The 13,895-nt window shown below is 40.8% G+C and overlaps 2 protein-coding genes across 2 annotated transcripts; one reads left to right on the plus strand and one right to left on the minus strand.

The window, feature by feature from the left end:
- Positions 1–10,617: 10,617 nt before the first annotated feature.
- Positions 10,618–12,213, plus strand: LOC124158689 (protein ALP1-like). Its single transcript, XM_046533923.1, has 2 exons — positions 10,618–11,533; positions 11,610–12,213. The coding sequence occupies exons 1-2, from the start codon at positions 10,803–10,805 to the stop codon at positions 12,166–12,168; spliced, it is 1,290 nt and encodes a 429-aa protein (XP_046389879.1). The 5' UTR covers positions 10,618–10,802; the 3' UTR covers positions 12,169–12,213.
- LOC124158690 lies at positions 12,214–13,699 on the minus strand. The gene is made up of 3 exons (XM_046533924.1): positions 13,492–13,699; positions 13,088–13,326; positions 12,214–12,568 (listed from the first exon to the last, which is right to left on the minus strand). Exons 1-3 carry the CDS (start codon positions 13,593–13,595, stop codon positions 12,234–12,236), a joined length of 678 nt encoding a protein of 225 aa, XP_046389880.1. The 5' UTR covers positions 13,596–13,699; the 3' UTR covers positions 12,214–12,233.
- Between the last annotated feature and the right edge of the window lie 196 nt (positions 13,700–13,895).

A 13,895-nucleotide genomic window follows, 5' to 3' on the forward strand; every position in this document is an offset into this window, starting at 1 on the left:
CGCATTTTGAAAAAATCTCACGTGACAATAGAGGGAGGGGGTCGAGCCTTATGGTACCCCACTTAGGGGGGGGAGTAGGTTTAAAAATCGCCGAAATCACCTCAAGCAATTTATGGACGCCCCCTCATCACCAAAATCTCCAAATGACCACTATTCCTTCACGAATAAAAGAGAAACCTTGATATGTTTTTCAAATTTTGAAACATAATTGAGCATTGAATTTACTACCTCCGTTTTGTCTCACCATTTCAAATAGTTTTCGGCCAATCAGTTGGGAAAAAGCATTGAGGAAATGTTTATAAAAATGAGAACGCATGGCAGCATCCTTCTAACTAGCCGAAGGCATAAAGGATAAACTACAACGGTATCATCAGAGGCGATTTCAGCATCGAAATTTGGGGGGGGGGGGGGGTAGGTCATGGCCTGGGTCCGAGGAGTATGAAATACCCCCTGGGAGAGAGGGGCATTCTGCCAAGTAAAATTTCGTATGACGCGCCAGATGAAATTGAATTCTGTAACGATTGCTTGACTTGTAGCCATGCCTTTGCATATGCGCTCCCTTTGCTCGTTTAAAAGGATACAAAAACTAATCTATACACATATTAGAGGACGTCTGTTTGTCTGTCCGCTATGCCTTTCTATACAGCTTCAAGGATTGAGACAAAAGTTAGCATACAGGTCCTTGGCGTAACTATGGGGGGAATGAGAGGATGGATCCCCCCCCCCCAGAGAAATAAAAAATATGTAAAACTATAGCATAGTTTTGACATATAATAACTTCATCTGACTATAGCTAAATTTTGAGTGCCAAAATGATTTGAAGTGCACTTCCAGGCATATCATTTTTCAAAAATTTTCCCGGAACCCCCGTTTTCTGGGGTGGTGGTGCCCCTTTATCCCCCCAAAAGCATATGCGTAGTTATGCCGCTGATACAGGTGCATCTCATGCTCGCAATTCTCGTATCGCTACTTTCGGTTGAGCACGACGCGTCCTTTGCGTCGTTTTCTCCTTACTTTTTTACGTCTATCACACAGCTTCTGCGATTGGACATACTGCCGTGTAGGTACTCATATTGACACGCTCAAAGGGAAAACATAACTCAAAAGGTTTCTATAGCTACTCTTGCCTAATAATCCTCTCTGTGCAAAACGTTTTGTTCGGGTATGCGTTCACACGTTTTTTTGGTCTACGCACGTACCCACACATAATTATCAATTTTGTAATGCGTGGTATAAGCTGATGATCCGTGCACGGTGTACGGAAATAGTTTTTTCACTGTTTACTCTTCAGGATATTCCGATCACTGATTTAATACAGTTTTGAGTTTACCGTGGGATAAATTTTTAGTTTTTAATTAAAGATAAATTCTAAGTTTCCCCTTCTCTGGATGATATCCTTCCCGAGTAACGCCGGGTGACCTGCTAGACTCTGTTAATTTTATCTTTGTGGGTGAGTTGGTGTGGCTAAAGCAAGTTGGATGAGGGGAGGGAAAGATTCTCGACACGTGACGTTCCCTTGGCCAATCTGCAGACAGTAGGTGTGGCCTCAGTCAGTCGCTCTCAGACCTCCGTCAATGTAAGATCGTGAATCTGCTCGTGGAGCAGTGTTGCCAAACCTCTATCCAACGATTTGATCTTTGGATTTTGCTTCTTTAAAGTAAAATCTTCCCAAATCCTTGCCACATTAAAGTATAGTTTCGCTAGTAGTGGGCCCCGGTTGCTCTCATAGCGGCGAGGGTATTACCCTATCCCGCCCTTCGATTCCTATCCTTACCCTGGAGGCGTCGACGGGCTCCTATCGCGGCGGCGCCTCTATCCTTTTTTCCATCCCATTCCACTCCCCTCCGAGGTTGCGCGGGCGTATCAGTTGATTTACTGGGTCCCGGCCCCGGTGCGTTGTAATCTTTTAAGGATCCCTCCTTTTAAGGTCCTCATACTCTGTTGCCAAACCTCTCCTTGTAGGTATGTTTTTGAGTATGCCTTTCACGAACGGTGCCTCATTCAGCATGGTAGCTCACAATGTCATGGACTTCTTTGAAAGGATTATCCTCAATACATTTGAAATGAGTTGGTAGGTATATTGTCTCAGCGGCGACGTTTTCATTGATAGAGTAGGGCGGCTATGTACATTTTGGCAACGTTACGTTGGCTCCTCTCTCTCTCTCTCTCGCCAGGAGATTCTAAATATCTGGAGGGGGCACCACTGGCTTCGAGCGTGGAGCGAAGTGTTGCCAGAATGGGGGTGCTTGGGTAGGACAAGCCACGCCCACTTTGACCAAAACATTGACAATCCCATAAGGGTCAATGCTTACTATTTGGTGAAATTTTTGGTCATTACTCGTAAATGCATTAAAATAACCCATGGAACGCAGAATATAAACCTTTTTTTCTTACTTTATCGGTAGGCTTCGCGAAGGACTTCGACTCAAACATCTTTTCCCAGGGAAAAACTATTATCAATCGCGGTTACGTTCTTCAACCAGCTCATCAGCTGAAAAAAAATTTACGAGAGTAAACTAGTCTTTTCCTGCACTTATTCTGGCATTTAATTTTATTATAGCGAACGGAAACCAAACAATTGCAGTGATTAAGTATATTTTCAAGGATATTCCCGCTAGTAAATTGGCTAACAGACACAGTGTTAATATATATAGAAGTATCGCGAATGATTAGAAAGCTCCCATCACGGGTGAAATACTAAAGATTGTAGTGGCATTTTTTATCCAGATGCAGTCCAGATATTTACAACCTCATTGCTCTTTCAGTAATACCACTCCCCCGTCAGCGAAGCCTTCCAAGAGTGTCCGGGCTTTCACGAAAGCTCAACCCGCGAACATAAAGTGAACAGATTATAGTAAACTAATAAAAATTAAAAATATGTTCTAAGTTCCTTTCGGGAAATGCCCCGTAGAAAACCTTTTTCGCTCAACGTTTCACTCCTCCTACTGGGAGCGTTTTCAAGATCGAGTGAGAGGTCAAACGTCCTCGTTCCGATCTTATATAGGATTCCTTATCTCATTGTTGGCCCGATTTGAATTTCCCACGGAAGGCGTTGGGAATTAGATTGAGCTAGGAACCCTTTCCAAATCCTGTTGAGGTGATATAGATCCTCTCTATTGAAATTATTATTAATTCCTGGCCCAATCTAATGCCCAACGGCTATCGCCTTCCGAGGGAAATTCAAATCGGGCAAACAATGGGATAACGAATCCTACATAAGATCGGGACGAAAAGGTTTTCCCTCTAATTCTCTTGAAAATGCTGAGCGTAAAATGGTTTCAACGCAGCATTTCCCAAAAGGAACTTACAACAAAAGCTGCGAAAATATTCAGAAATTTTTTAAAAATATTTGATAAAATTAAGTGGGGCATGGCCCCTGCAACTCCTTCCCTTTAAATCTACCACTGGGTATCATTGAAGATTTATTACAGTCAAGTGTTCTTACTTACCCAATAACGATAACAGAGCAATACGCGTGTTTTATACATTTTTCTAGCATACCCGAGGGATTGGATATGATCGTGTTGTAACAGTGAAAATGAATTCCATTAGATAAACCTGTGAGATAAAAGTTATCTGCTTGACTCGTGATAAATATTCTCAATGCGCGCAACACTAACTGAAGGTAATTTATTCAGGAAAATGAGGGGCGATTTTTCACCATTTACTGATTCAAATGGTAAAAAAATCGATCTTTATTTCGGCGTTGCAGGCGGCCGCAGACCACCTCTACAGGCTTTGTAGTATATGTGGTGTAAATATCTTGAGGTAACTAGGTGACCCTTTTTTATAATCATACATAAACACAAAAATTCGAAGGAAAACAAGATCCGTCGTTTTGTATTGTATCGGTCACATAATAACTAATACAATAACTAACAATAAGTCGTGAAAGTTGATGAGAATTAAGAGTAATTAGTCCTATAATAGCGTTGTTTATAATTGTTTTCATCGCATTTCTACAAAAGGGTTACTATTAGTTTTAATATTCTAAATTTCGAAAAAAAATCAATAAGAGCAATTTTTGCGAAATTTTTTCAACTTTGAGGCCACATATAATTTAAATGAAGCAACAGATGAAAAACGGTATGCGTCAGTGCATGCACTAATGCATTGGCAACAACTGTGCAATGTTTCAGCTTCCAAGCTACAAAAACCCATTTTTGAGGCAAGCTTTTTTCGTTTTCATTTTTTGAAGCTAGAAAACAATTAATTCCATAGCGATATTCCAAAGAATTTTGTGAAAGAAAAAGTTAGGATTTTAGTCGATTAAGCATCATTTTATTCACCGAAAAACAAACGAATGCCGTTCGTCGAAGGAGTCGGCCATCGCACAGATGTGGAATTAACGTTGTTTCAACGGTAAATACATTCAACTCAGGCCCGTAGCGAGGGCGGGGTAGTGGGGCACTCACTCAGGGCGGCAAATTTGAGGGTGCGGCAAAATTTGGAATGTGAATTTCAAATTTTAGCGTATTTGCAATTGAGTTGGAATAAAAATAAATTATTTATATAAATCATAAATAAATATATTGTAGGGTATTAATTATGAGTGTTTTTCAATGTAAGGGGACATCTATTAATTACGTGAGACGTTTGGGGAGAATGGGGTCAAGCCGATTCACATCCAATCTCACGTGGGGGGTAATAGGGGTCCTAGCAAGTATCAAGTAATTTTTTTCCGCAAGAAACAGCGTAAAATGCAATTAGACTACGATGTTAGTAATATTAAATACTGGCCTTTACTAATCTTGGGTAAAAATAATTTTAAAATTTGTTTTTTTTTATAAATCCAACGCAATGAAGCATAAATTAACGTAATTACACTGAATTTTGAACAATCTCACGTGATATTAGGGGGAGTGGCTTAAGCCATATCTCACGATATATCACCAAGAAGGAGGGGTATCCAAATATCGCCAAAACCACCTCACGTAATTAATGACCACCATCTAAGTGTAATGTACAGTGTTAATATGCACAAGTTTATTAATGGTAAAAGTATTATCAAAAAGTGTTTTTCATAAAAAAAACTTCTTAATAGCGTACGTATAGTGTGCAATTTCAACTGCCATGCCTCAGAAAATAGTTCGCGGTTCTGGCCTGGTTTACGGATCTACTGAACTGATCTTTGCCCCTCTGAGAACTGCTAGTTCCGGCCCTGATTCAGCACCGGGGAAAAAGTGACCGCTTATGGAGGTGGCCGCAAAATAGCGGAGGTCGCTGGGGCAGGTTTAACAGTAGATCGAATTCACGACTTCTCGAGCCATCAAAACTGTCCACGGATTGTCGATTGATATCAGCAGAGATGTTACGCAATTGCTCCAAGTTGTTAGACGACGGATGACGAGGAGAAACCGGCTGAAAGAGGAGTCTTATCTTTCTGACCCGGCTATCGAACGACTGAAGCCACACATCCTTATCGGATCTCTGAAGGCGCCATCAAAGACGAGGAAAAGAGTGCGAAAAAAATAAGAAAGGCTAGAAAAAGCTTTGCACTTCGCCCATAGCATCCAGAAGCCATGCTATCTGGAGTGCAGGACAGTCATAAACAATTGATTGATTGGCGCAAAATGGTGAAAGAACCGTTAGATTGTTTCCATCCATCTCAAGTGACGACTCAACAGTATATTTCAGATACAGTGATAAAGATTGTATGTTACATTCTACCGTCTACAATCTACCGATTCGATCGATGGATTTTTCTTCCTCATAGGAAAATCCACTAGAATTGGTGGAAAATTAATTGCGTATGCTTGGTTTCGCTATGTAGTGGGCCCTTTTCGCTTCTATAGCGTTGAGGTGTTTTTCCCCGTCCCCTCCCTTCCGCTCCTATACCCTCCCAGGGGCGTCGGCGGGCTCCCATCGCGGCGGCGCCTCTATCCTTTTTCCTTCCTGACCTCCCGGGTGATCGGGCGTATAAGCCACGGGCTTGGTTCCCGGCCCCGGTATGTTGTATCCTCGAAGGGCTCACCTGAGCCCTCATGCATTGTATGTTACATTAGTAGGGCCCCCTTCCTTTCCATAGCGTTGGAGTGTTTTTTCCCTCTGCCGTTCCTTCCGCACCTTTCCTCTCCCAGAGGCGTCGTCGGGCTCCTATCGCGGCGGCGCCTCTTTCCTTTTCCCTTCCTTTCCTTCCCCTCCCCGGATGTCTGGGCGTATAAGCCACTGGCTTGGTTCCCGGCCCCGGTGTGTTGTATCCCTGAAGGGCTCCCCTTGAGCCCTCATTCTTCTTGTATATTGCATTCATGTTTGCATATTATGTATTGTATTATGATTTTATATATTATATACGATTGTATATGTTATACAGAGACACAAATTAGCGAAATGTTGACGCAAAAATTTGGCTACCAAAGTAAGTTCATCGTTGCATGGATTTAACATCAAGCTGAAATCGAAAAATACGAAACATAATTAATAGTTGGTAGGTTGGTAGAGTATTTTCCTAATCCTCATTGGTGAAACGTCCTCAGCGTTGAAGGTGAAGCGTACCTTCCTTGAAAGTTAACAAATACATTTACCGAGGATTCATGATGATGTTTTATGAATGAGTTTAAAATGTTGAGTCTTTCGAGACTTCCTAAGTGGTGATAATCTTCCGATGACAATAAAGCCTAGATAATTCCACTAGATGCAAAAACCCACTGTCGGTAAAAAAATATGAAAAAATTGAGCAAAACATTTACCAAGATTTTTAATTTAAGTCCACAAAATATTATCCGGCATCGTGAAACACGATATTTTAAGTGAAATTTGTGAACAATTCATCACGGATATTCAGAGGCGGTTCGGGGTGAATGGCGACCCTTGGCTGGGGCTCATGATAGGGCCCCTCACCGGAAAATTTTGGGTAATAGCATGCCCGGAAATGGTTATTGACGCTATTCTGGCTCTCAAGAAATACATAAAAGTTGATAAAAATGGCAATTTTGTCAGAAAAAAATTCTGTAAAAAGTGACACAGCTTAAAAATTTAATGCTACAAATCTTTAATAAAAACTCTAAAATAAGTTTAAAATAGGGTGGTTTCCTATTATTTTTTCTTGCTTAAATCGAAAACTTATTACTCCTGGAGTACGCATTTTACTCTTTTAGATTTTTAAATGACGATATCAATTTTTCGCGATTAAATGAAAAGTGAAAATTTTCAAGCGCGCGAAAAAACGACGGCTAAGTATAAACGCTGGGAAAAGCCCATGTGAAGTCATTCTGGTTCCCTTTGCCGCTCTGTGATGTGGTCTTGGGGCGAGGAATTCTGCGCCGCTGCGATGCAGGCTGCTATCAGGTAGCAAAATACCCTGCTAGCAGGTAGCGCTTGGCTTAAATAAGGATTATCAAATGAAGGAAACTTTCCGACCGTAGGCAGTTTTAATAGGTGATTATTGAGAAATGTTTCCCTGAGGTCTGCGCCTCATGCATGCTTTGGTAATCTCAGACAATGTAAAACTCCTATCTACTCGTATAGAAACTAAGTCCCTGTGGCGTTACGTGGAGTGGCATCGCATGGGCGCCAATCTGCCCTTTTTAAAATGAGGTTAAAATTGATCATTGCCATTCGTCTAACCTGGGATTTCTAAAACCAAATAATTTGTATATTATGAATACACTAATGGTGGGTAACAAATCGCAGTCAATGCCTTTCGTTTTCTTTAATGAATGAAACTAGCCTTTAAAGTAAGAATCTGGTTCTTTTCCTTCTTCTGACCATTTATTTTATTTATTTTTATATGACCTTTTTACACTGAGTAAGTTGTAACTAAAAAAATATTAATGAAAACTTAGAACTATATAATTGAAAAAAATCTTTGATTAAGTAATCTAATTCTTTATTAATTACACCTCTCATATACGCTTCACGTTAGACGCGAGCGTTGTGGGGGTCCCCTAAGCTCTGGGCCCCCAGTGATGAGACCGCCCCTGGAATATTTATCTCGAAATCGTTTCATTTTTCATCAAACTTGAACAAATCCTCCTGCGTCGGGCGACGTAAGAATTAATGGGCTATTTTCCACCTTCATATCACACACATTTCACATATTTTAAACAGAAGCCAAAATTAAATCACTTAAATTATAAATAATTTAGACACTACTGTATAATTTCCTTTTGTTACCTATTTATTTTCTTTAGCGGTTTCCACATAAATCATTTTTCAGATGTTACTACCTTGTTGAGGACATCAACTCGTCTCGTTATCAGAGCCTGTATAAAATTTAAATAAATACCTATCTTATATTCCATTTAGGCATTTAAGATCGTTAATTTTCTCTACTCAGTAACGGATACAGAAAAAAACTCAAGGGTGGGGCGCCAAAGATATTTTGAGCTACCAAAACTCTTGTTGCAACGAAAAATAATCAAGTTACATGCACAATTTAAGATAGTTACAATAGTTTTATTTAAACTGATTATACGCATATACGAAAAAATGTTATCTTATGATATAAGTAGAAAGGTTACAATTGTGGTTCTGCAATGTTCAGCAATGCGGGAAGCCCCGCAAGGGGGGGGCTCCCCCTACCCCCATTTATATCCGCCACTTGCTTTCCTAGAGCTGATGTAACAGATATATCAAGGTTATCAGTCCTTCTTAGCGCCAATCCTGCCCATCAGGTCATGCGAATACATGTATTAGTGTATCCCTACTGAGTAACAGCTCAAGGAACGCCTATTTCGGATTCGCTAACGATTATCTTCGCCAGATAACTCACCTCATCCTTAAAATCTTAAAATATCAAATCACAATGCTTGAATAATTCCGTGTAGTGTCAACCTGCAGAAATACATGGGACTCTAGTTTGTATTCACTTCAAGCATCTATCTATCCCCTCTTTAGCCCATTTCCGTTCAGGATACTTTCTGCTAGCGATTTTGAAGATATTTAGGTACAGACGGATTGAAAAGTATTGCAACAAATGGAGCGGCGCCACTTTCGTCGCAGTTTTGAAATCGAGTTTCGGTATTTTCTATTGCACCAGTGGGAGGGAATTTTGAAAAACATTCCCACCTCCCGCAATATTTTTATAACAACATCATTAAAGGGAAATGCATGCGGGATATGTGCAGCGTTTAATACCACATAAATTATGCAGCTTATGCTACATAATAAATCTACGTCCAGAGCGACATTTTACTTTTTTAATTTGGCCGATCCGTCGAAGTATGTTGTCTTACAATTAAGGCTGAAGCTTTTCGATCAACGATAGCGAAAAAAACATACACATGAAATATCCGCCGCAATATCACAGCAAATAATGCCACTGAGTGTTAAAATTCAGTTTGATTTAGTGACACTAGAAGACTGGTTCATTCCCTTTCCTGACCAAGGTCGTAATGAATTCCCTTCTGAGTCAACGAGTGAGATGGACTAGTGGTTAAGGAGAAGACTTACTACGGTAGTAATCCGAAGTAGGTGCTTCGAACCTCTCTGCGATAATTTTTTTGTTACATGTTATGGCAGTAACAAGTTTTTAAATCCACTTTAACGCATATTAACTTAATTAAACTCTTCTGTCGTTGTAAAATTTTTAATGAAGAAAATTATCTTTTTGCTTTCCGCAGATATCATTTCCTATCTTTGGATTCATATTTGGACTCACCGTTTACCTCTTACCAATACGTAGCTCCGTAGGCATTTATAATCGTAGCCGAGTGGGTCCATACGGTGCGCTGTAACTTCATGAGAATCCTGCGAGGGATCAAGTCCGAAGAAATCAATCTTTTTTTTTTCATTTTTTAAACATAATATATGAAATGAATGTTATTTATTTTATCAACATAATAATGGTGGCGACTAAGAAAAATTCAATACTGAATTTTTTTAAGGAGTAAAATTTTCTAAATTTAGACTCCGAGGTGATCCACACATACTTAGATCCTCACATCACCTGAATTAAATTTAGGAGCAGTAATGCAGGGAAATAACAAATATCCAAAGCGCTTACTCCAGGGAAAGCTACTATATCTGAATTGATTAGCACTTTCATAGTGATACACTCATCTTATAAACAGCGAAGAAAAGAACCGACCGAAAGGTAATCTAAAAAATATGACATTAACTTTGTCGCAATTAATTTTCATAGCGTTATAAACAAGAGTGCTAAAATCGGGTGTAAATTTCAGGACATAGTCATGGTCATAGGAACAGAGAGTTGACTTATGAAGGATATAAGCGACAGCGAAGTTTTCCCTCCAGGATTCTACAAGTCCCATCCAGTGTCGATGAGATGCTGCAGTTCAGAGGTGGCGTCAGTGATGAAAAGGCGGCTGACTGCAGGGCGCTTGCCGCGTATACCAACTGCCCTACATGTTTTCCGCGAAGTTACATGGGGACTCACAGCGATGAGCCTTCTCCGCAAACCTCGCGTGATAGCAGCATAGCCCGTCGCTGGATGGGGGACGGGAGTTCGCACGGGAGCGGCTGCGGGAATTGTCTCGCCCCTCTCGCCGGCGATGTATTACACTTAGTGACCATGTGAGATTGCTCTTGCTGCACTAAAATATACTATACATATAATACTGGATCTTACTGCATCCGTTTTTTTGGGTAGCTACCTTACCCTACCAAGAAGTGACAATCACCACGTTTACCAACCGATCTCAGATCGGCCTGAGCTCAGACCGAGCTGAAATTAGAAAGTGAGCTGACTCGGCGCGTTGCGTTTACCAACATGGATTTGACGTATCGATTGTTTCATAGAATCGATCAGAATCGATCTTCACCCATCGATTCTGTTTGGAAAGTGGTTTTGTTGTCATTGCTTGTTGTCATTGTGGAAATCGCAGTAAGCTTTTTCAGTCATGGAATCGTCAGCGATATTGGCATTGCTATGGAGTCATAACCTGGAAATTTTCTCGGCGAATTTAAGCAGGTACCAGCTTTTTGTAACCCGAAGGAGGAGGGAACACCGGCAAAGATTATTTGCAATCATGAAGGAATTTACGCAGTCACTGTCAACGATAGATAGAAGAGTGCTTATTCTTCATTCTCTTGACCGAAAAAGAAGAGGAAAAAACAAACAACGGAGCGGACATTGGTGGGAAGTCGTTGTTTCCCAACATTTTGACGAAAGCGATTGGTTGAGTAATTTTCGAATGAGCAAATGCACTTTTGAACATTTGTGTTTAATTTTGGAGCCAAAACTCTGTGCGACAAACGATTCCGCGCAAACACCTGTACCTTTGAAGAAGAAGGTGGCGATGACCATCTACAAGCTTGCCTCCTGCGCAGAATTTCGAGTGGTAGCAAATCAATTCGGAGTCACGAAAAGCACTGCATGCAAATGGTTCCGACTTGTTGTTGTCGCGATAAATACTTCTTTGATGGAGGAATCAATTAATTTGCCATCTTCTGAGGACTCTCAGCTATTAGCAGCACTTTTTAAGGAAAAATTTTACTTGCCGCAAGTTATTGGAGCCATTGACGGAACTCACATTCCTATTTTGCCACCGAAAGATTCGTATCGGGATTTCATCAATCGAAAGGGTTGGCCATCTGTAAACCTAACAGCTGTGGTGGATTATTTTTACTGGTACGGGGTTAAAACTTTTCATTTGACAGCTGAAGGAGCAAATTCGAAAGAAAAATAACTAATTAATCTCTTTTAGTTTCAGATACGTAAGCTGTAAGATGCCAGGGTCTGTGCACGATGCGAGAGCTCTTAAAGAATCGACCCTCTATCAATTCAGTGACTATCTAATGCCTTCAGGTGAAGATGACCTGGATGGCACTGCTATTCCATATCTAGTTCTGGGAGATCCAGCCTATCCTTTACTATCATGGTTGCTGAAGGGGTATCCTGGAAGGAATTTATCCCCTGAACAGGAATCATTCAATGTGTATTTAAGTTCTGCAAGAATGTGTGTTGAGATTGCTTTCGGTAGGCTAAAAGCTAGGTGGAGGTGCTTGCTCAAACGAATAGATGTGGACTACACATTTGTGCCTCAAGTTGTGACTGCATGCTGTATTCTCCACAATCTGGTTGAAAGATCCAAGGACACCTTCGTTGATAATTGGTTAGAATTGGTGGAGTTGCAGGAACATATATTTCCTCAACCATCAACTCTGATGATGACTGACAGAGACAATGAAACCATGGCTTCTCTCAGGAACAAATTATGTTCTTACCTTAGTGATCGGGCTCCCTTGCGACAGTCCTCAATGTAATAATAATAATTTGTATCAGGGCAACAATGAAAACATCATCAGATATTCACATAAATTAATTTATTTTAACTTCTTTTCCCTAAAATTTCCTTCAGACTCTCCATAAATTTGTCCGTACATTGTGCCATTAGTTCTTTCTGAGCATCAATAATTTTTTTATTTTCCCTCTCCTCCCATTCCCTTTGCTCCCTACACTCCTCCTTCCACTTGGCATTAAAGGTCTCAAAGCGAGTGGTGAGTTTCTCTTCTGCTTCCTGTATCTGCTTCAGCACCATGTCCGTCTTCCCTTTCCTCCTCTTTGGAAGCGGAGAAGGGGAGGAGCAGACACTGGAGGTCGAGGGTCCAGGAGATGCGATATCATATGGTCCTCCATTGTCTCCTTCTTCTCCTGTGACAACTCCTAAAAATAAAGCAGAAGAGCATTAGTTTGAAGTTCGCATTGTAGCAATGGAATTGCAATTTATAAGCATGAACTGATGTCACGCTGATGGTAATTTCATCATTCCCAGGAATAATTTGGATGTCTACACACATTATCACTTATTATGGTAAATCAAAGTTTTAAAAGGTACAATACCATCAGCTGGCCATAGGTTTTCGACACTATAATGATATACATGGTCATTGCATAACAATATTTTACGGCTGATGAGAATATGAAACCACTGTTCAAAAATTTATGTAGCTGTCAGATATGCTTAGAAGAAAATTATTTGGAAGTCATCCCTCGCATTGGTAATTACTTTTTCAGAGGCCAACTATAAAATAATTTAAACCTCGTAAGTTTACAGAGATAACATGAGTAGATCTTGAAGGAGATTTAGAAAGGTTTTCAAGAGTACTCAGGCCACTGCTCGCATTAATGAAGAGTCATAATGTTCGAGAGAAGGACACATCTCCGAGATACATTTGTTATTACCTGAATCAATTCCCTCCTCTACGAAAGTAACATTCGCACGATGTCCTAAAATTTCGTGAAGAGCCTCAAAATAAGGCGATGCGTGTCCAGCACCTCCACTGCGTCCCCTGGCAGCCACCTCCTTCCTGTACTCCTGCTGCAAATGTTTCCACTTCGTCCGGAGCTGGTTGACGTCACGGATGTAGCCGGCTTCGGACATTGGGCCCACTAGCCTCATGTAAATATCGGAGTTCCTACTCCTGATACAAACCAAGGATACAATTACCGCAATTAGGATTTCCATTTGTTCAAAATTAAAAAGAATAATATGCAGCGTCTACAAGAGGGCATTATCGAATCACATTTAAGACTGCACCAAACATTTGTGCACATGCAGCACGTTAACAAATTATCAATTATTTTACCTCTTTCCATCTAGAAGACGCATAATGTCCTCTTCTTTGATTAAATTTATTAAATGCATCGTCTCCTGCTCGCTCCATACGTTCCTCTTCCTTTCCAAACTCATTTCTAAAATCTTATTTCTCACCACGCCAACTCAATGAATCACAACAACCAAACGTGCTCTTGAAGAGTTACGATTGCATTTTGTCTGTTATGGGATGACAAAGAAGGAACGAAATACGCAACGGAGCTGATCAGCTCGAATCGTTTACCACTCAGGCCGAGCTCTACGGCTCGATCTGAGATTTCAGACTGGTTTCGAAAGTGGACTGAGCCAGCCCGCTTACAGGCCGGCCTGGTCGGGCCGCTGCGTTTACTAACCCGGACCGAGCCGGCTAGACCGATCTGAGATCGGCTGGTAAAC

The sequence above is a fragment of the Ischnura elegans genome, chromosome 5 (assembly GCF_921293095.1).
Source record: "Ischnura elegans chromosome 5, ioIscEleg1.1, whole genome shotgun sequence".
NCBI classification, from domain to species: domain Eukaryota; kingdom Metazoa; phylum Arthropoda; class Insecta; order Odonata; family Coenagrionidae; genus Ischnura; species Ischnura elegans.

Coding starts and splice junctions, on each gene's coding strand:
- LOC124158690 (XM_046533924.1), bottom strand. CDS start 13,595: ATGAGTTTGGAAAGGAAGAGGAACGTATGGAGCGAGCAGGAGACGATG. Junction 13,327..13,491: donor CGTCTTCTAGATGGAAAGAG/GTAAAATAATTG, acceptor GGTTTGTATCAG/GAGTAGGAACTCCGATATTT. Junction 12,569..13,087: donor AGAGGAGGGAATTGATTCAG/GTAATAACAAAT, acceptor CTTTATTTTTAG/GAGTTGTCACAGGAGAAGAA.
- LOC124158689 (XM_046533923.1), top strand. CDS start 10,803: ATGGAATCGTCAGCGATATTGGCATTGCTATGGAGTCATAACCTGGAA. Junction 11,534..11,609: donor GTGGTGGATTATTTTTACTG/GTACGGGGTTAA, acceptor AATCTCTTTTAG/TTTCAGATACGTAAGCTGTA.